Here is a 20,888-nt window from a genome sequence, read left to right as displayed (position 1 = left end):
AATTGGTTGGAGCATCATCTCATACACTGAAAGTTTGCGAGTCGATTCCTGCTCTGGGTTCAATCCTGGTCAGGGCATGTATGGGAAGCAACTAACCTACATTTCAACCGCTGCTTCTCTCTCTCTGCCCCCTCCCCACCTATAAAATCAGTAAACATATCCTCAGGTGAGGATAAAAAAACAAAACAAAAAGAAAAACCTCTTAAGAATTTGTCATCTACAGGTTCTTCTTGAAATACATTTTAACTTGTCCTCTATGTGGAACCAAAGAATTCCTTTTTAAATTCTCTGTGTAAAATGAGAGTTTCTTCTACCTGTTCTTAATTTACCTCTTTCGAGCTTAAAGTAGAAGCTGTTATCTTTGTTTTTTTCCAGGATTTGGTCAATGAATATTATATGCTCTCTCCCAAACCTTCAAGACTTAATAGATTGTAGTCATATTATCCTTAGCTGTGGTTTTTAACTATCAAGGAATCTAAGTGAAAGTTATTATTTTTTAAAACCAAATGCGTATTTTATTTAGGTTGAAATAAACTATAAAGATTGATTTTCTTCATTAAAAATAACAGCAATATTTTCTGTATATTTTCTTAGATAAACTACAAAACACATTTTTGTAGGTTGTCCAGGTTTGGCTTATAAGTAGATATAGTCATGGAAAATTGCTGCAGCCTTTTGCAGCAAGGATTCAGAATCTGGAGAAGGGGCCACGCATAAATGGATACATTAGACAAGAAATATAAATTTAGAAGGCATGGGGAACCAGGCGGAGGCTTCACTCTAGTGGCGAAGCTCTCTGAATGTCCAGACCCAAGGCTTTTTATTTACTAGAATATACATTTGCCCTTTAGCAAACCAAACAGACATATCAAAGGTAAGGTTTGGTAAACAGTAAAAGATTATCAGGTTAGGAGATTGCCTTCAGCCACCATTGTCTCCACAGAACAATTGGTGCATAGCTTTTAGCCCTTGCTAAAGCCCAAGGTCCATCAGCCTTCTGACGGACCTCTCGCATTTACATGTTAACTACTTTTTGGTCTTTGCCTCCAGCAAAAAATGTTCTCCTTTTTAAGCCATTTGAGTTTCTGCTTTATCACATCTTCCCTGTGATATTGTGGACAGAATTGTATTGGTGATTTTATCCAAGGGAACAAAAATCTCTGCATTAGAAATGTGCTTATATATAGCAGAGGCTATATATATACAGAGAGATAATTGTGGGACAGAAACTCTGTCCCCTCCGTGAATTCACTATCTACTGGCAGTCTTTAGCCACTGGAATTATATCATCTATTGAATCTTTGACCAGCATGTTAGACACAAAGGATTGTTCAATGGCATTGTTTTCTAATAACATGAAGAAGTTGTATTAGCATTTTCCGGTTTGCCCTTCAAGGGTTCACCGGATGGGGTGGTTTCATCATGCATAGCTAATTAACAAAAGCTGGAAGGAAAGTTTTATTGTCTGAAGGGCTACAGGATCGGCGCCTTTATTTTCAGTTGTTCCATTTTCCCATCAATATGTCTTCCTTGTATTTTTCAGAGAGTGCTGGATGAAGGCCAACAACTTGGCATTTCCTTTCAAGGTGATCCAAATTGGGCAGGAAAGGTGAAGGTAAGGCATGATTTAATTTTTGTTTCCATGGCAAAAATCCCAAAAAACTATAAAAGCGGAAAAACCCACAGAACTCATTTGCTGTCTCATACAAGTTGGGGAATTCAGCAGATTTTGTCCTTATACTTTAAAAAAAATTGGTGTTTGAGAATGTTACACTATGCATGGTTGTCTAGGTTCCAGATCTTTCCCCCGCAAAGCTTAATAAATGGAAGGGGTGCTTCAATAGGGAAACGTGGCTCTAGTCCCCTTTAGCATATACCATTAAGAAAAATGGGATTTAACAGATTCTTTCATTTTTGTACTGAAACTGGCATATGGAAGATAAATTTTTCCTGTCACTTGGATGCCAGGAAATAACTGCAGTTTTGTACTTACAAGCCCTGGAAGCTACCCTTTGAAATTCCTACGTAAGAGCCATGCTCTGACAAATAGAGCTGAAAGAAGAAAGGCCCAGACTATCTTTCGAATTCCAATTATGAGTTCTAAATTTGCAATTTGAAGGTATTTTGTTATGCACATATTTCAGGTCATAAGCATAAAAGGTGTTTTGACATTATGCCTTTACTCTAGGTCTCCTTGGAGCCAGTGGTGAAATCATTTTCTTATTTACACTCTTTGATGTTCACCTGAGATGAATTAGTTTGGTGTCTGAAATGTTACCATTTTGTTAATCTAAAATGTCTCATTGTCAGCTTGCAGTGGAAAGCAGTTACTCCTCGTGGAATAGTTTTTCATTGAAACGTAGCTATTGTGTCTGTAAAGGTCATTTGCTCTGCCTTTTTTAACCTTTGAAGTAATATTCAGTTTTATTTGTTCGAAAGAGAGAACACTTGATTTTTTTGCCCTGCTCACCTTGCTTGTAATTTACCTGGGCAGGATGATTTTTTTTTTATAACGATATTTATATTTTATTTTATTTTTAAATCCTCATCTGAGGATATTTTTTCCATTGATGTTTAGAGAGAGTGGAAGAAAGACAGAGAGAGAAACACCAATGTGAGAGAGACACATCTATTGGCTGCCTCCCACATGCCCCTGACCAAGGGCAGGAGCCTGCCACCGAAGTATGTGCCCTTGACCAGAATCGAACCCAGGACCCTCAGTCCACAGGCCGACGCTCTATCCACTGAGCCAAATCAGCTAGGGCAGGATGATTTTGTTTTGAATGAAGACGCTTCTCCTGCTTTCTTTCTTTCTTTTTTTCTTTTTTTACTCTCTGGCTCTTTCCGGTGAAAAATGTGCTGTTATGATAATAGCCAGACCCACCACCATCATTTGCTTGAGAAGCAAAAGCAATAAAACAACAGCAGCAGTAATAATCCTTTACAATAAAAGCCTAATATGCTAAGTATCTGGTTGTCTGGTGACCAGGTCGACTGTTCAACCAATCAAAACGTAATATGCTAATGATATGCTATGGCCACTCAACCACTCGCTGTGATGTGTACTGACCACCAGGGAGCAGACAGTCGACTAGTACAGCAGTCACCAACCGATGGTCCGTGGACTACTTATGGTCTGTGAGGTCTGAAAGGTTAGTGACTGTTGGACTGGTCGACCAGTCGCTATGACGTGCACTGACCACCAGGGGGCAGACGCTCCAACTGGTAGGGTAGCTTGCTGCTGGAGTCCGGCTGATCGGGACTGAGTGAGACTTGCCCTGCTGCCCTCCTGTGGTCCCTCCCCAGCCGATCTTGCACCAGTGGGGTCCTTCGGCCTGGCCTGTGCCCTCTTGCAATCCAGGACTCCTCAGGGGATGTCAGAGAGCCAGTTTCAGCCCGAACCTGCAGGCCACTGCCCTCCGGAGGGCGCCAGCCGCAGGGCTCACGGCTGGTGTTCCTCTCCTGATCAGGACTGATGGGCGCAAGCCGGCAGGCGCAGTGGGGCCGGGATAAGTGGGAGCAGCAGGTAGGAGCTGCAGGCGGCATTGGGGTTTTGGCCCAATCCCCGCAGGCCACCGAGAGGGACCCCGGCCGTGCATGGCACTGTTTTGGACTGTCGTGGCTGTGGAATATATTCTGGGATAGAATCTGGAACGAAGTCCCTTTTCAGGAACTCCCCAGATGGTTCTTTCCCTTTCAGTATAAAGACCTTCCTATGGTGCCTGCAAAATCCAGGCCAACTTCCAAATTCACTGCTGCTTTCAGATGTCTCTGGGAAAGCTGTGTGAACACAGACCTTTAGCGGGGACTCAAAAGTGAATGAGAAAATTGTGTTCAGTTGCTCACTTGAGTGTTTTGGAAGTGGATTCATTGATTCTTAATTGCCGTTTTTTTTTAAAGTCTAATACGTATGCATAAAAATAATGTTAATTCTTCTCTAGGTAGATAATTTCCTAGAAGTAGAAGATTTGGACATGGATGAAGAGATTAAGCCCCAAATGAGCAAGGGTATGCCTTCTGTTTTCTTTCTAAACTGCCTGGCCTCTTTCTAGAAGCTACAAGTCATACTTTAGGCAGCTTTTTTTTTTTTTCTTTCCTGGCAATCCTATCTCCATCTTCCCTGAGACAGGGAAAACTGGAGTTCTGCAATTTCTTTTTCAATAACAGAGATTTCAGTGGAAAGGTCAAAGCCTGTTGAAGGTTGTAAAGTCTTGCATCTTAAATGAAATAAAGATGTCCACTCTCCCTCTACCCCTCCCCACACTGATATACCATATGCTTGATTTTTGAATTATTGTCTCAAGTAAAGTCATCTAAGTCAAACCCAATTTCGTAGAAGCACCATGCTGTACATTGAGGTTATTTTGGAATGAAACATAGAACATCAATTAATCATTAAAATAAAAAAATATCGGAATTGATGATAAACAAAAAAAATCCAAATCTTTGCTTTCATAAAAATTTATTAAATATGTAAACCAAACACTTAAGAAGACTGAAGGTATATTATAAATGTTTCTTTTGGGGGCATCTTCCCATATGGGCTGGACTGAGAGAGGCTTTATGCTAATTCACTGATGATTATGTAGATGAGTCCTTTTTCCTTTCCTGGTTAGCATTTTTGTGTAAACATAGGTATCCTTTTTTGCTTAAAGGACTTTTGAAATATGTTCCAAATTAGAGTTGTTTTGAAAACTCTCATTCCTAATTTAATATGCAAGAATATTTCAAAGTCAATGTTGAACTAACGTTAGGGAAGGGGCAGTTTCCATGGGATTTGGTGTTGCTTACAGTGTTTAGGCCAGCTGTGGGCAAACTACGGCCCACGGGCCAGATCTGGCCTGTTTGAAATGAATAAAACTAAAAAAAAGACCGTACCCTTTTATGTAATGATGTTTACTTTGAATTTATATTAGTTCACACGAACACTCCATCCATACTTTTGTTCCGGCCCTCTGGTCCAGTTTAAGAACCCATTGTGGCCCTCAAGTCAAAAAGTTTGTCCACCCCTGGTTTAGGCAGTCATAAGCATAATCATGAATTATGGTCACGATTATTGGATGAGGACTTCTTTATAACCAGACAGGAGTTAGCATGTCTGGGTGTACTTGGTTTGGGAATGATGACACGCCGTAAGCCCTATTCTGGCTTCTTTGGTTGCCTGGATTGAGGGTAATTGGAAGCAATTAACATTTATATTCTGCTTCTGAACATCACAGTACTCTACTGAAGGGTTTGTTTTTCAAGCATTTTATTAACCAGCAGACTTGGTTCAAGTGAGATCAGAAATCTGATGGAATCACATAGTCCAAGGAAAGGTTCTCTTAACTGTGATACCCTAGGTTGCTCTGAATTTCTGAGTAAGAGCAGTTTAGGGACTCTAATTGCATTAGAAGGGATAGCTATGGACTTATCAAGAACCAAGTTTGTAGAGCAAGCACACTGGTTTGGGGCTGTGGGTGACTTTGGGAGGGCCAGCTTGTTAAAAATGAACATTCCTGGGCCTAGTGCCAAGGGAGAGTCTAATTCAGAAGGTCTTCGGTGGCATCTTGCCATCTGTGTTTTCAGCCACTACCCCAGGGGATTCAGACAGAGTTCACGTGTGTGGATGAAACTTGGAGACAAATAGTTCTAGTTTGTACTTAGTACATTTACAATATAAAGTTAATTTTATAGGAGGGCACAAAAATACATTGGATGGGCATTTTTCCCAATGGTTTAAATTTCTTGCTTCCTGCGAGTAATGAGAAGATGTAGTATATACTGAGAGAAACCTACTTAACCAATGAATGTGATTTTGGTTTTAGAAATCTCTTCAATTAGCCTTTTTCACTTTTTATTATTTTCATATTGTTTTTCCTTAAATATTTTTATTATTTTCATATTGTTTTTCCTTAAGTTATGTTTTTAATGATTGTTTAAAAAATCAGATCTATTTCTTTTAGTTTGAAAAAATTGCATAAAAAGTCTCACAAGTATGATTCTTCCAGAAATCAGATAACAGGCCGTCTTGCACTTATGTGAAAAAGGTCACTGAGGCCTGAACCAAGTCTCAGTGAACTGGAATGCGCTAGTCAAGACCTTCCCATGTGTAAAATAATGTGGAAAACCTAGGCTGCGAAGCAACCCTGGCTTCATTGCCCTATTCCAGTTACCAGCAGGGACCACCAGGGCTTCACAATTTTCATAATGCACAGTCTGGGTCACTTACAAGGAAAAAATTAAATAGTTTGTGCCAACGCGAATTGCAGTTTGGGCCTAATTTGTATTATGCCTCAGGAATGTGAGCAGAAGGCACACATTTAGGTCAGATGGGAAATGTGACATTTCAAATAGGCGAGTTGCTTATAAAATTTTGGCAGCTGAGAGGCTTACTGATTAGAGTCTGTTGTTATTGTTTAAGCAGCAGATATGCCTAGGGCAACCGGGAAGTGAGCTGCGCATTGTTTTTCTACCATTGATGTCATTTGTTCACCTTATTTGCTTTTGTAAATATTCTTTAAGATTCAGGTGCAGGATTCCTCCCCAGTGTTTGGCTTTATGATGCTTCCCCAGTGTTTGGCTTTGGCAGCTCAGGCGGACACAGTTTTTCAGAGGAACCAGCTCACTGCAGTGGTGTCGAGCACTAGTAGTTGCCACGGAGTTTGGGGCCCTGTGTGTATTTGAAATCAAGTTAACCACTTTTTCCTCCTTTGAATTTGAGATAAGGTAATTAACCAGCAGGGTAATTACTAGCGTACCCCTGACTTCTATCCAGAATCATCATTATTTGGAGTAGGTATTAGCTATGCTGAGCCATTAGAGCAGGGAGAATCTTCTGGCTATCTTTATTTATTTCTCCCTTCAGTTGGCCCAGCCTGCTCTCTAGCTGAGTGCAGTGGGCTGAAGAGCCTTATTGAGGTCTGTTTCTCAGGCTTATACTCTTTTAGTCAGTGTGAGTACTTATTCTGTGGTTGATTGTATTGGAGGAGAACGGGCAAATAATTCCTGCCCAAAGATTGGCAGCCTTATTTGATTTTCATTTTCAAGCTCTCCAGTGCTCCCAATTCTAACACAGGTATCAGTCATCTCTTTCTTGTTTTTTTTTTTTTAAATTCTTTCCTTATCTATAACTTTAAGCACCTTTATATAGCTTATCATTGACCTGGGACTCTTATTCAACAAATATTTAACAACTGTGATTGGTGCCTGGAATATAAGGGAGAATGAAATTGATCTGGTTCCTGTTCTCATGAAATTTATAATTTGTTGGAAGAATCAAATATTAACCAGATAATCACACATATATAATTATAAATTATTCTAGATCTCATGAGAACATACATATGGCAGGGGAACTTAAATTTGTGTGTGGGTCAGAGAAAACTCTCTGAGAGCTTGAGATCTCTAGAGGATGAGTTATCTTTAACTAGATGACGGGGGTGGAGTGAGGCTGAGGGTTAGGAGAGTATAGGAACAGCATAAGGTGCAGCATGTATAACGGGACTGAGCTAGGAGATGGCATGTTTCAGCCAACTTAATGTTTAGACATTTCATTCACTTTATACTTAGTACTGTTAAAATCATTCCTTCATTGCCTAGATCACTGAAAACACAGAGAGGGAAAAATTCTTGCTTCCAAGTGTTCCTCTATCTTTGTCCCTCCAATTTTTATATGTGCAAACTTAACAATCCTTTAAAGTCCAGCTCAAAAGCCATGTCAACCACAGGGCAAACCTGCTGCCCAGGCCTCATGATTTCATAAGGAAACTTTCAGTCCATTCCTGAGAAGAGAACAGAATTGGGAAAATAAGAAGCCCATTGTGACTGCAGAACAAGCAGCACTTTTAAGTTCAGCTCCATCCATTATATATTTCATATTTTGCTCCCCATCTTTCTGACTCCTGTATTTATTTTTTATTTCTGTACTTGGAGGGATTTATTATTATTGTTGAATGCCAATATCATCCTTGAAGTAAGTCTTCCCTGAACTTGGCCACCTTCTCCTTGGATAGCAGTTACCTTTCTTCTTTTGTACTTTTTAATCTTTCTTTCTTCTCCTACTTTCATTTATTCTGAATTTTATGTCTCTTGAGAACTGCCTATCATTTACACACATGCATCTATACATATATACTTATCCTGCCAGTTATGTTTTCTTTATTTCTTGCCTATTTTGTATTAATCCAGTATTATTTTATTATTATTTCATCTTCCCATATTTTTACTGGGTAGAGAATTCTAGGTTTGTTATTTTTTTCTTTCAGCACTTTAAAGATGATATGCTAATCTTTTCTTATCTTCATTACTGAAAACTGCTGAAAAATCAGGTATCAGTCTGATTATTGTTGCTTTGAAGCTAATATGGTTTTTTGATGACAGTATGTTTTGTTTCCCTCTCATTTGGCTGATTTTCACTATCCCTTGGTATTGTTTTATTTGTATTTATTTTGTTTGGGGTTCGCAGAGATTCCTGTAAGTGTTGGGATATCCTCAGCTGCCCTCTTTTCAAATATTACCTGTGCCTGAACATTTTTACATATTCCCTATATCTCTTAGGCTCTTATCAGCATTTCCATCCTTTTTATTTCCTTTCTTGTTTCAGTTGGAGTATATTCTACTATCTCTATTGTAGATTACTAATCCATTCTTGAATTGGATCTAATTTGATGATAAATCCCTAAATATTCCAGTTGTTAAAGTTATCAAAAGATATGGAATATCTATTTTTTAAATATATTTTATTGATTTTTTTACAGAGAGGAAGGGAGAGGGATAGAGAATTAGAAAAATTGATGAGAGAGAAACATCAATTAGCTGCCTCCTGGACACCCCCTACTGGGGATCGAGCCCGCAACCAAGGTACATGCCCTTGACCGGAATCGAACCCAGGACCCTTTAGTCCACAGACCGATGCTCTATCCATTGAGCCAAACCGGTTAGGGCTGGAATATCTATTTTTATAGACTTTAGTTTTGCTAAAATTTTCCATTTTTTGTGATGCATTTTTTAAAACATATTAATCAGTTATTTTAAATTTTGTGTCTTATAATTTTAATACCTGAGGTGTCCTATGGGTCCATTTATATTATTAATTTCCCCTTTTGATCTACTGTCTTTGTATACCTGGTAGTTTTTTGTTTGAATGCTGAACATTGAATGCTACATACTGAAATACAATGGTTGTCTCAGGGAAAATCAATCATGTGATTGAATGGTGTTTTGAACCAGTTTCTTTTTCTTTTTTTTAATGTAGATCAACATTTTTACTTGAAAGAATGACAAACTATAGTTCTCAAAAAAAGAAGTAAAAAAAGGTGAATAAAGTAGGCCTATTTCTTTAAGACAAACAACTGATAGTATTGTTTTTAGTGTGTTTTTATTGATTTCAGAGAGAGGAAGGGAGATGAAGAGGGAGACTGAAACATTGAGGAGAGAGAACTATCCACAGTATTGCCTGGCTCTTGCATGCCTCCTACTGGGGATCCAGCTTGCAACACCAGCAAGTACCCTGACCAGAAATCAAACCTACAATCTCTCGGTGTATGGGACGACACTCAACCAAAGGAGCCACTGCTGATGCAACTGATAGTATTCATTGTCAGTGACAAAATTGACAGTGCATTGAGTGAAAAACAGAGTTTTGGAGACGTGCATCCAGTACTGTGAGCTTGACACTTCCCCAATATTTAAAGACGTTTCTGATAAAATTGGTAATGTTAGCTAATGTGATTGTTATACTGTATAATGAAATATGTCTATATTTGAGGGACCTGTATAAAACAGTGAATCAGTATTTTCCAAATTTATGATGTTACGAAATCATGTATTAGAGAAAGAACCATTCAACATGTAAAATTGACCAAGATTTTAACATAATAGTATGAAAAATTCACCAAAATGGTTTCAGACTGCACGTTGAATTTAGTTTTTTTACTTTATCATTTTTGAGATCTAGTATAGTAGCAAAGAAGAATGTCCATGATTATCTAAAAAGACTATTAATGTACTCCTCCCTTTTCCAGTTATAAATCTGTGTGAGACTAGATTATTTTCATTGACATCAAGTGAAACAATATTCCAAACTTGAGTGCTTAACAAGTTTAGAATCCAGCTTTCTTTGCGACAAAAAAATTTTTTTTTAACCATATAACAGTGCTTCTCTTCTCACTATTTTCTTTGTTTGGGGAAAATAGATTTCTTATTAAAATATTTATTTTAATATATAATGATATTTTAAATAGTTAAATAAATATTTGAAAAAAGTCTCAGTCTTTAATTTATAATATGATAAATATTCATGGACATAAACTAAAGTTCTCTGGAATTTTCAAAAAAATTTTAAGAATAAGGACCACTGGGATAGACTATCCTAGCTGAAAGCTATGTGTGGAAGAGGCCTGGATTACTAAAGCATTTACCTACATCCTTTTTCGTCTTGGAGAATGCCCAAAATGTCAAAAATTTTTTTGTCATTTCTACATGACAAGAAAGGAACAGGTTGGTTAATTTAATACCTATATCACACAATTAAATATTATTCTTACCTAATTTATTAGATGTCAGATAGATTGCTTGCTTTATAATGTTGTATTGGATTCTGTGAGTATAGCTTTTGACTTGCTGATTATTGACTGCATACAGAAAGACAAATGGCATGAGCACATAGTTCATGAATATTGGAAATTCTTATGTAGTTGAGAAAGAAGAGGTTGAAGTGTTTTCAGTCTTGTTGCCTAGCATCAAAATTTGTTTTTGAGTGTTGCCTTGACTCTACATGTACATCAGCCAAGAGAGTGGTATTTAGTGAAGATGAAAACAAGGCCTTTGGTATTTCAGAAACAAGTAAGATAGGATCAAGTTTCTTAAAACATTTCAGTTTTAGAAGGTTTTACAGAGATACCAAATTCCATTCCCCACCATTAATGAATACCATCATTTTTCTCCTGGAGAGAACATGCGTATATAAATAACACACTCGTGATTACAGAATGGCTAAAAGATAAGGTAGCTTTCTTCATAACTGTCTTATCAGACTCTTCTCATCCATATTGGTTTTACTCTTTTATGACTCTATCCTCTTTAGAGTTAAGGTTGTTCAATTTTGTTTTGATTATGCTCTGCTTGATTTCATATGTGAAAATCTTATTCCTGTAACAAAGTTTAATTATTGAGGGTAAGAACTATACATATTTTACATCATCCACAATGTCCTATTAGCACACAGACTCTTGATACTTGCTGTTCAGTTTAAAAGTTGAAATGCAGGAAATTTATTTCCTATCCTTAAGTATTTGTTGAGACTATACTATGTGTAAGGTGCTGTGTTAGGCACCAATAGATACGCATTTGTACATTTTGCTTTTGTACTGAAGAAGCAAATGGCAAAGCAAAGTGTGGAGGATTCGGAGTCTTCTTGTTTTGAAGTTGTTCCCATGGCAGTAGAATTTTTATGAAAGAAAACGTCTTCTCCAAAATATTAGAGGTGAAGAGGTTTAACAAAGGAATTGCAGAGTTGCCCTCCTTGGTGCATATGGTTCTCAATCAGATTTTAAATAGCTCTGAAGGCAGAATTGATTTTTATCTTATACTTGAACTGATGTTTGCACTGATGGTCAAAGGGTCTGGTAGACATTGGTTTTTACATTAAGAGGCCCGAACCTTTCTCGTCTTGCCTTTGTTGTTGGCAGGCCCCTAACCAGGCTTGTACCAGTCCTAGGCAGTTGCACTGAGTTTGGCTTTGAACTCATACATAGATATATTAGAAAGTCAATCTTCCCACCAACCTTAATGAGTTTAAAAAAAGTACTTCTCTGGGCATAAAATGTTTGAGTGCACTTACAACTGACTAGCCATACTAATGAGCTATTACAGTGACATTTCTTGGCCTTGAGTTTGGCTAATCTGATAGATTTAAAAAATATATATAATGAAAATGCTTATTCAAAAGAAGTTTATAATGTGGCATTGTGGGCTCTGCAGACAGAGTGCCTGGCTCTGCAGACAGACTGCCTCGCTGTGCCACTTTGTGGCTGTGGCACCTTCAATGAGGTTACTCCTAGTGCTTAGAGCTCATTGCCTATAAAACAGGAAGTAATGGAGCTGTTGGATTAGCTGAGTTAATGCATGTAATATATCAGCTTTATAAGAGTTGACTATTATTATTGTTTTTATTTCTGCTAGTTAATCAGGTCATATTTTATGGTTTCCATAATTAATCATAGTAAAACCACCTTGTTCACCAATCCTCCACTCACATGCTCAATTTCTAGGCTATGTTCTTTGTTGCTGGAGTCTTATGAATTTTGTAATTATATTTTTTTGTGAAGGTGACGGCATCACAATAGCGAGAGATATATTTCATATAAGATTCAGTTTTTAAATATCGAATCATGCTGTTATCTCCCCATATATGCTGCCACTGGCAACGGTCAAGGCATGCCTATTGTTAGTCACTTCCGGGGAGAATGTATTCTTTCGTAAGATCATCTTTGAGTAGCAGGCAGCATTCCTGAGCCAACTGCAAGTTATTGGGTATCTCCTGCAGCCTCTGGTCCTGTGAAAACTTACTGAGGGTAAAGCCTGTTGTGCTTCTATTTGTGTGTTTTGTGGGTTTTTTTGTCCTCCTTAAAGAAAGCTGTGGGAGAATATCACTTACTTGTGATGCCTCCACATTCTCTCACACGTGCAAATATAAGGGAACACATCCCTTCATCATGAGTTGGTCAGAAAACCAAGATTGGCTCTTGAATTCTTAAAACTGTGCCAAATAAGCCGGAAACACGTTTTTGTTGTTTGCAGGTGTCGAAACGTAGAGTATGCATTCTGAATGTGACAGAGTAGTTCATTTTTTCTGTTAAAAGTTAAAGTTCTTTCCTTCTGGCATCATTGTTTTTTAATATGCTTTTTTGTTGTTGTTGTTGTTGAAATATTGCCATCTCTTTACGGGATGAAATTCTACACTCTATTTCCTTTCTCTTCTCCCCTCAGGAAAATATGGGAAAATGAGGCAAAAACAGCATCTTCTTGCCTTATTTTCCTATAGAGGTAGACAGTGGGTTTTGAGGGGTGAGAGGCATGAACAAGTTACTCCCCAAACAATATTTCTCTGAGACCTTCTGGATGGAATCTAACTGCAACAATGGGGTGGAAATAGACGTACCAGGGACTTCTAGTTTCTAGAAAGGGGAATCTCAAACCAGGACAGGCCTTGTGAGATGGACCTGCCCTACCTGAGCATATTTGATTTATTCTTGGGACCATGACAGGCTTTTAGACGATTTAGGTCAATTGTAAGTTCCAAGAAAGGATCAAATGAAATATTTTCTGTCCCGCAGATTTGCCGCTGCTGCCTGGGGAAGTGGAGGACGTAAGCACCCACATTCCTTCCAGCATCCCTCCTGCAGCTGACATTCCTCCCGCAGCCAACATTCTTCCCGCAGCCCAGCCTCTGACCCCTGCAGTCAATCCAAGGCCCACGGTGGAAAGAGCGGACACGCGAAAGGATGAGGTGCTCCATGGTGGACTCCATCAGTCTCAAAATTGCAGTGGTTTTGCAACTTGTCCTTTCAGAGAAATGCTCCTCTACCCGTCCCTCTTGTATTTTTCTCAGATTTGGGAAAATTCCAAATTCAAGTTGCTTATTTGGGCCCCTCTCACGGCCATCTATTGCTATTGCATATGTTTCTTTTTAAACACAGGGAGCGATTATGTTTTTACATGGAAACTAGTTTTTTTAGAATATGTTTTTATTGATTTCAGGGAGAGAGAGAGGGAGAGGGAAGCATCAGTGATGAGAGAGAATCATAAGTCAGCTGCCTCCTGCGTGCCCCCTAGTGTGGATTGAAGCCTCAACCCCAGCATGTGCCCTGAATGGGAATCGAACAGTGACCAATGGGTTAATGGGTCGATGCTCAACCACTGAGCACACCGGCCATGGAAAATATTTTTCTTCCATGACGTATCTCTATAGGCCAGTGCTACCTGGGGACAATGCAACCAAAAAGACAGAGGAAGGAGACAGATGGCTTTCTTATCTCTTCTAGTCTGAACTGACCTTTTTTCTTTGTATTATTGTTCCTAAGGCCCTGTAGACATCCTGTATTTGTTAAGGTAAAGCTAGGCTGCTCCAGGAGAGAACCCCAACAATAATTCGGTGGTGGAGGGGATAGAAGTTTCTTTCTTTCCTGGAACAACCTATGGAGGGTCTCTCAAGTTAGCAAGTGGTTCTGTTCCCTGGACTCACCACGGCTCCTTCTCTCTGGAACTCCACTCTGCCTCCAGACACTGTCCTCAAGTGCATGCTTCGGGTCAGGTCCCTATTTTTCCGGGGGCAGGGGATGAGAGCACATGCTGCGAGCCAGGTCCCCATTTTTCCGGGGGCAGGGGATGAGAGCCCGAGGGAGCCTGCTTCCCCGGGCTCAGAGCTCAGGGCTCCATTTCTGCTCACGCCCTATTGGCAGCCACTCAGTCACATGTTCCTACCCACCACAAGGGAGGCTGGGAAGTGTCATCAGCTGTTTGCTTCCCCAGCAGGGTAGAATGGAACCTCTGCCACATGCGTCCTCTCCCAAATGCACCACTTGAAAGTCACCCTTCGCTATCCTCTAAAGCTCTTCTGCATGTACTCGACAAAGGTGCACCAGCAGAGGCTGGCAGATGTGACCTTTAGCACTCAGTTCACTTGAACACAAAAGGGGATCAGGAACAGAGGTTGCCAAGGGCTCTTCACTATCTCTTTCTAAGAAAGCCCTTAGGATGTTTCTTGATTATTTAATTATCAGGTACTAGTCTTGCCACTTGAAGATATTTGGTTATGGAAGCAGTCATTCAATCAGAAATAATCCATGCACTTCAATTTTAAATTACCCCTTTATTATAAGACTTTGTTCACTGCTATGGCAAACTTATGTCTAGGGTGCTAGTAGGCTTATGTTAAACCCCTAAATTGGTTACCAGATACACTGGTAGGGATAGCCACTTTTCGGTGTGCTTTTTGAATTGCTTTTGTTGAAGTAAGAAACTAAAATTGCAAGGTTATTTCTGGCAGAAATGAGTTTCTTTCAAAGACTTGTTTATGACTTCCATTGTGACCATACAAATGATTTGTCCAACTCGTGGTCACTGCATCTGGTGCCATTATGGAAATGTTTATAAAATGATTTTAGTTGATGGGTTAAAAGAAAAACCCAGAATGATTTCTGGAACCTGTTAAACATCCAGTAAAATGCTATTTAAAACCCTGTATATGATTGTATCTTCAAAAAGAATATACATTTCTTCCCAGAAAATGCCAACATTTTTAAATATTGGAATCAAAATGATATAAACATGTTTGTGTTGGCAAACTCATGAGATATAGATGTATAACTTTTGAATATCCCTTGGTTTGGGATTTTTATTTCTAACCATCATTTGGAAGAGAAACTTAGAACTGTCTAGAAATCATAATACTGCACCAACTCTGCCATGGTTTAATAGTATTAATCTTACTTTAAAGCACCCAATGCCAGTATAAGACCATCAGCATCAACTTCCAGCAAATGTATTCTGTAAGGGCCTACCAAGGGGCTAGAGACCCAGTTGCTTTCTGTAACTTCAGTCTGGAAAGATGAAAATGTACCCTGGATGGCCCATCATCCTGTAATTGCCTAATAGGAATCCACAGCTTCCTAGTATGGATCAGACCAATTAAAAAAAAACAACTGTTGTTGTTCATTTTATCACTGGTTTTATACATGTGCATTTCCCCCCTTAGAGTCAAACATTTCCCAAGAACCTTCCAGTTTCTATTTGTGAATAATTTCTTGCCTTAGTTAATATATTTTGATGAAAGTAATTCACATTAGAAAGATGAAAAATTGTGAGTTCCTCCTCCCCATCCCCAACCCATAGAAGAGGTCATAGAAGAAACTTGCATAGTATGTTTTTAATGGGAGATCTCCTGTTTTTCCAATTCATATAGGGTCTTCAAAATTTTTCACCTATAAAGATAGTTTACTTAGCATATTGCTTTGTAATAGAACCTACAGCTAAATGCTGCTGTCATTGATTTGAGCATTAGTTCTGCTTTCTTTGACTTGCCTATGTGGTATTCTGAATGAAAATGACTCCTCTTGTAGCAGTTGCACTTAGAATAAGTCACATGAGCAATTTAAGGAAGCTAGCAGTGTTCTGCCAGTGTACGAATTCTAGTCCCCCAGAGGCTCAAAAAGATTTCAATTAGATTTGAAATTATATACCTGAAATCCACATATTTCAGCTCCTTAGGCAAAAATAACAAGTTAATAACTTAATTCACAGTTGTTTTCTGTGTAATAGTGGGAGACTTGGCATTCCATTGCACAAATGCTTCTCTTTGAAATAAATCAGAACTGGAGTTTGCAACTAATTTGGAGTCTTGTAGCTCAGGACCCTAAGATGAACCTTACTTGAAAGAAGGGAATTCCCAAAGTGTGCCAGAGTAGCCAACAGCTGAAATACATAAACAGAATTGCGACTTTGATGTCTTTTGAAAGCTGCCATTTTAAAGTTCGCAGTGAAGTTTTCTGAGTTGCAGTGTGTCCCCTTCCTCCCTTCCTCCTTCCCTCCCTCCCTCCTTCCCTCCCTTCCTCCCTTCCTCCCTTCTCTCTTTCTCTCTTTCCTTTTTAAAAGTTAGGTTTATTGAGATCTCATTTACAGAGTAAAATTTACCATTTTGGCATGTATATAGTAAAAAATACTAAATAAGAACCCGAAATACTTTTTATTTATATTTAGGATTTTTAAATGGCATCATTAACATATATAGTAAAATAATAGTTACTTTTTAAAAATATTATTTTTATTGATTTCAGAGAGAGAGAGAGAGAGAGAGAGAGAGAGAGAGAGAGAGAGAGAGAGAGAGAAAGAAAGAGAAACATCAATGATCAGAAAGAATCATTGATTGGCTGCCTCCTGCATGCCCCCCAAGGGGATCAAGCCCACAACCCAAGGGATTCCTGCCCTTGACCAGGAATCTAACTGTGACCTCCTGGTTCATAGGTCGACACTTAACCACTGAGCCATGCCGGCTGGGCAATAGTTACCTTTTAAGTCCTATGTTGTTTTATAAATTTCTAAATGTTATGTTGATTTATAAATCTATAAATACTAGGGTATTCATAATTACATATTCACAATTACTTTGCTCTAATAACTGATTTATTACTATTCAGTCTGCAAGAGCCATTGATATATACTAAATGTTCATAAAACTCAGAATAATACGTTAATACAAAATTATAATGTCAGAGGCTTGGAAAAAACCCAAGATGCACACTAGTAAAAATGTATGCCAAAATTGCTACGATTTATAAATTATCCATCTATACCTCCCTTCCCCAACCACTCTTTGTATCTGTATGTGTGTGCATATCCTGAAAGAATGTTAGGTAGAAAGTTTACTTTTTAAATTATAGTGTAAAATAAGCTAAGTCCTAAAGTAAGTTAGACACCTCAACTTCAGTAAGAAGTCAATTTTTTCTTCAGTTGGGTTCACTTTTTGTATTATAACATTTGTTCTTCTCATACTTACAATTTCTTAAATAGTTTATATTCTTTCTTGCCCTTAGTTCTTAGATATTCATTTTCTTTTGCTTGGGGTGTTTTCTGTCCTCCCTGTTCTCTCAGACTCACTCTCTCTTTTCCTCTTTAACTTGTACTAGTCCTTTCTGAGCTGGGATCAGCTTGGGCATCACTCCCGGAAGTTCTCTTTGACCTCCAGGCTGGGGTTAGTGTCCCTGCTCTAGGATCCCATTGCACCTTGTATGTACTCCCAGAACAACATTGTGTTATATTTGCTTCTTTTCAATTTGCTCGACCCCAACGGTAATCTCCTGGTAGGCTGGGATGGCAGCCTTTTCATTCTGGTACCATTGCTCGCCTATGCCTAGCACAGGGTCTGGTAATATAAAAACAAGGCATGATGCCTACTTCCTTTAACCAGGTATGCAAGGCAGCAAGGGTCCCCTGAGCCGGAATGCACTGGTAAAACGGTGCTCCCCTGTATCCCTGTCAGGGTCCTTCAGGATGGGACCAGGCCTGCAAGCCTCAGTGCTTATCGCTGAGTAGACCTGGAGACTGCAGGGATGCTCACATGCAGGAAATGAACATGTTGCCTGCTTGTGTTTCTTCATTTGAGCTGCTTTCAGCAGTATTACCGCATGGTCACTTTGTGGCGTTTAAGTTTCATCTCAGAAAGTGACCACGATGATCGGTCCCTCTGCAGGCTGACTGGCCCCCTTTGTCGGCTGCTCCAGACGGCATGGTATTATGTGGGGCCTTGAGTGCTTTCAATTATATGCCATGAGATTTGTTTAGCTTATCTAGGAAAGGGCTTTTCTCCCCGATGGCGATGACCAGGCTTAGGGACGACTTCCAGGTTGATTTTTCCTGTGTGTTTGGAGAAGGGGAAGCTTTCCCTGAAGACTCTGGATTCAGAACTCACTTCTCTTTCTTACTGACTGCATAGTCTGGGCACGTGACTTCGCCGTTCAGCTCCTGTGAGATGGGTTGTTTGAAGATCACTGCTCTTGCCCACACAGTTCTGAGTACCGGGGCTGGCCCTTGGTGGGAACTCACTCCAGTGAGAGCTCCCACCACCCTTGTCAGGAGAGCGCGCACTTTCTGATAAAGAGGAAATCAGCAGGCCTCTGAAACGCGTTCCCTTGCTGGTTTTACTGAGAAAGGACGAAAGATGGCCGGGTGTTTGCTATTAACCCTGCACCCCTAACTATGAGGTTCAACTTGTCCAACGGACCGGAGATTATCTATTTTTTATGGTTGTGGTTTCTTTTTCTTTCTTTCACCTTTAATAATAGCACGGTTTCTGAGCTATATGCTCCATTATCAAGAACATTGCAAAAGCCACTCAATGAGATCATTTTCCAGGCAAGAATATTTAAAGCTGATTATGGCTTCAGGGCATTTTTTTTCATTCCTACATAAACCATAGTTTTCAATTATTTCAGAATCACCATACATATTATAGAGCTGCACAGGGGTGCCGGATGAGTTCACGTGTCACACACCATTTGCTTGGGGAGAGGCTCTTGAAGGGGTGATACAGTGAGACTTAAGGCATTCTCTTTTTGTTTAGTGGGAAATATGCTTTTTTTTTTTTTTAAAGAATCTACCTTCTTTTAGGAAGTGTTTAACACAGAGATTATAAATAAATAGATACAAAATTATTACACCTCTTTGCATGTACTCTGGCTTGTAGATAAATTCTATAATATTTTAAAAATTCTTAGTAGGACAAAAGGATTCTGGACTTCTAGATTTAAGGCGATACTATGTGTTTTAATTCCTACTTTTAATGGACCAGGAATTATAGGTATTATCTGAAGAAGTACATGAAATAAGTGTAGAGTACTTTTAACTTTGAAAATTGTTTTGTTAAGCCCTAGCCAGTTTGGCTCAGTGGATAGAGGGTAGGCCTATGGACTGAAGGGTGCCAGGTTCGATTCTGCACATGCCCAGGTAGCGGGTTTAGTCCCCAGTAGGGGGCGTGCAGGAGGCAACCAATCAATGATTCTCTCTCATCATTGGTGTTTCTATCTCTCTCTCCCTTTCCCTTTCTCTTTGAAATCAATAAAAATACTTTTAAAAAAGAAAATTGTTTTTGTTGATATGTCTTTTATGGTAAATGGTGAAAATGTATTCAAGGTTGATCAAAATCTTCAGGTGTATTTTTTCACACTTTAAATATAAACCTTTAGTTTTTCCATATGCTTCTAGTCCTAACACTACAGGTGGTAAAAATGTAATGAATGTGTGCAAGAGAGATTTTCTGCTTCTTGCTGTGGGCAAAATTAGTCAGTGATATTGTTTAGAGGCAGGGAGGTACAAATAGGGCATTTTAAGGGGCTTACATTAGGTCAAATTGAATAAGTGACTGTATTCCTTTACTTAAAAGAGGGCCTAACCAGCTGAGAGAGTTGGAGTCTAAAAAATGTTTAATTAAATAGTAATAGGGAATTCACGTTTTGGACTTTATCTTCATTTACAATGGTTGTAAATGATTTTCCTCCTTTGCTACCTCTTGCAGATACTCGGGGATGAAGTTCAGCCCTTCAGACTTGATGAAGAATTTGATTATGACACTGTGATGCTAACCCCCAAGTTCACTCCTGCAGAGATAGAAGCCATCAAAGAACAACTATCCAAGCACAAGCGAGAGAACACCAACGCGGACTTGGAGGAACCCCAGGAACCCCGTGACTGATTCACCAAGACATCTTCCTGTTTACATTTATTTTGTTCTTATTCAAGCAAAAGTAGAATAAATGATAAACCTACTGGAAGCCCCTCTGTGGAAATTTATGTGTGCACTGATTTGTCAGAGTTACTTGCCTATAGGGCAGTGATGGCAAACCTTTTGAGCTCGGCGTGTCAGCATTTTGAAAAACCCTAACTTAACTCTGGTACCATGTCACATATAGAAATTTTTTAATATTTGCAACCATAGTAAAACAAAGACTTATATTTTTGATATTTATTTTATATATTTAAATGCCATTTAGCAAAGAAAAATCAACCAAAAAAATGAGTTTGCGTGTCACTTCTGACCCGCGGGTCATAGGTTCGCCATCACTGCTATAGGAAGATGCTGCCAACAAGACCACAGAGATCTCCACCCTCACAGAGTTCCCTTCTGTTATGTTGTTGCTGCACCCGTGGCGGGTAGGGGGCGGTGGAGGTGGCAAGTTGGGACAGGAGTTAATGCCCACTGAAGGAAGGGTCAGTTTGAAGAGAGCACTACAACTAGGTAACACGGGGCATTGTAACAAAGATTGGAGCATTATTTCACCTTTTGGGGGGTGAAGGACAGTTACACATGCAAAATGCATTGTAGCATAGAGAGAAGTACTGATTATGTGGGGAAGTTA

The 20,888-nt window shown here is 39.1% G+C and overlaps 1 protein-coding gene across 1 annotated transcript in view; it reads left to right on the top strand.

The window, feature by feature from the left end:
• Positions 1-20,303, top strand: part of LOC102771601 (chromosome unknown open reading frame, human C11orf74) — a 59,905-nt gene extending 39,602 nt beyond the window's left edge. Inside the window, exons 4-7 of the mRNA XM_015559005.1 lie at positions 1,546-1,615; positions 3,942-4,008; positions 13,317-13,489; positions 20,048-20,303. Coding sequence (XP_015414491.1) covers positions 1,546-1,615; positions 3,942-4,008; positions 13,317-13,489; positions 20,048-20,224 — 487 coding nt within the window. The 3' untranslated portion in view covers positions 20,225-20,303. The remainder of the gene's footprint in view (positions 1-1,545; positions 1,616-3,941; positions 4,009-13,316; positions 13,490-20,047) is intronic.
• The last annotated feature ends 585 nt before the right edge of the window (positions 20,304-20,888 follow it).

This window comes from Myotis davidii, unplaced genomic scaffold, assembly GCF_000327345.1.
Source record: "Myotis davidii unplaced genomic scaffold, ASM32734v1 scaffold94, whole genome shotgun sequence".
In the NCBI taxonomy this organism is placed as follows: Eukaryota; Metazoa; Chordata; class Mammalia; order Chiroptera; family Vespertilionidae; genus Myotis; species Myotis davidii.
This window is presented reverse-complemented; position numbering and strand designations above follow the sequence as displayed.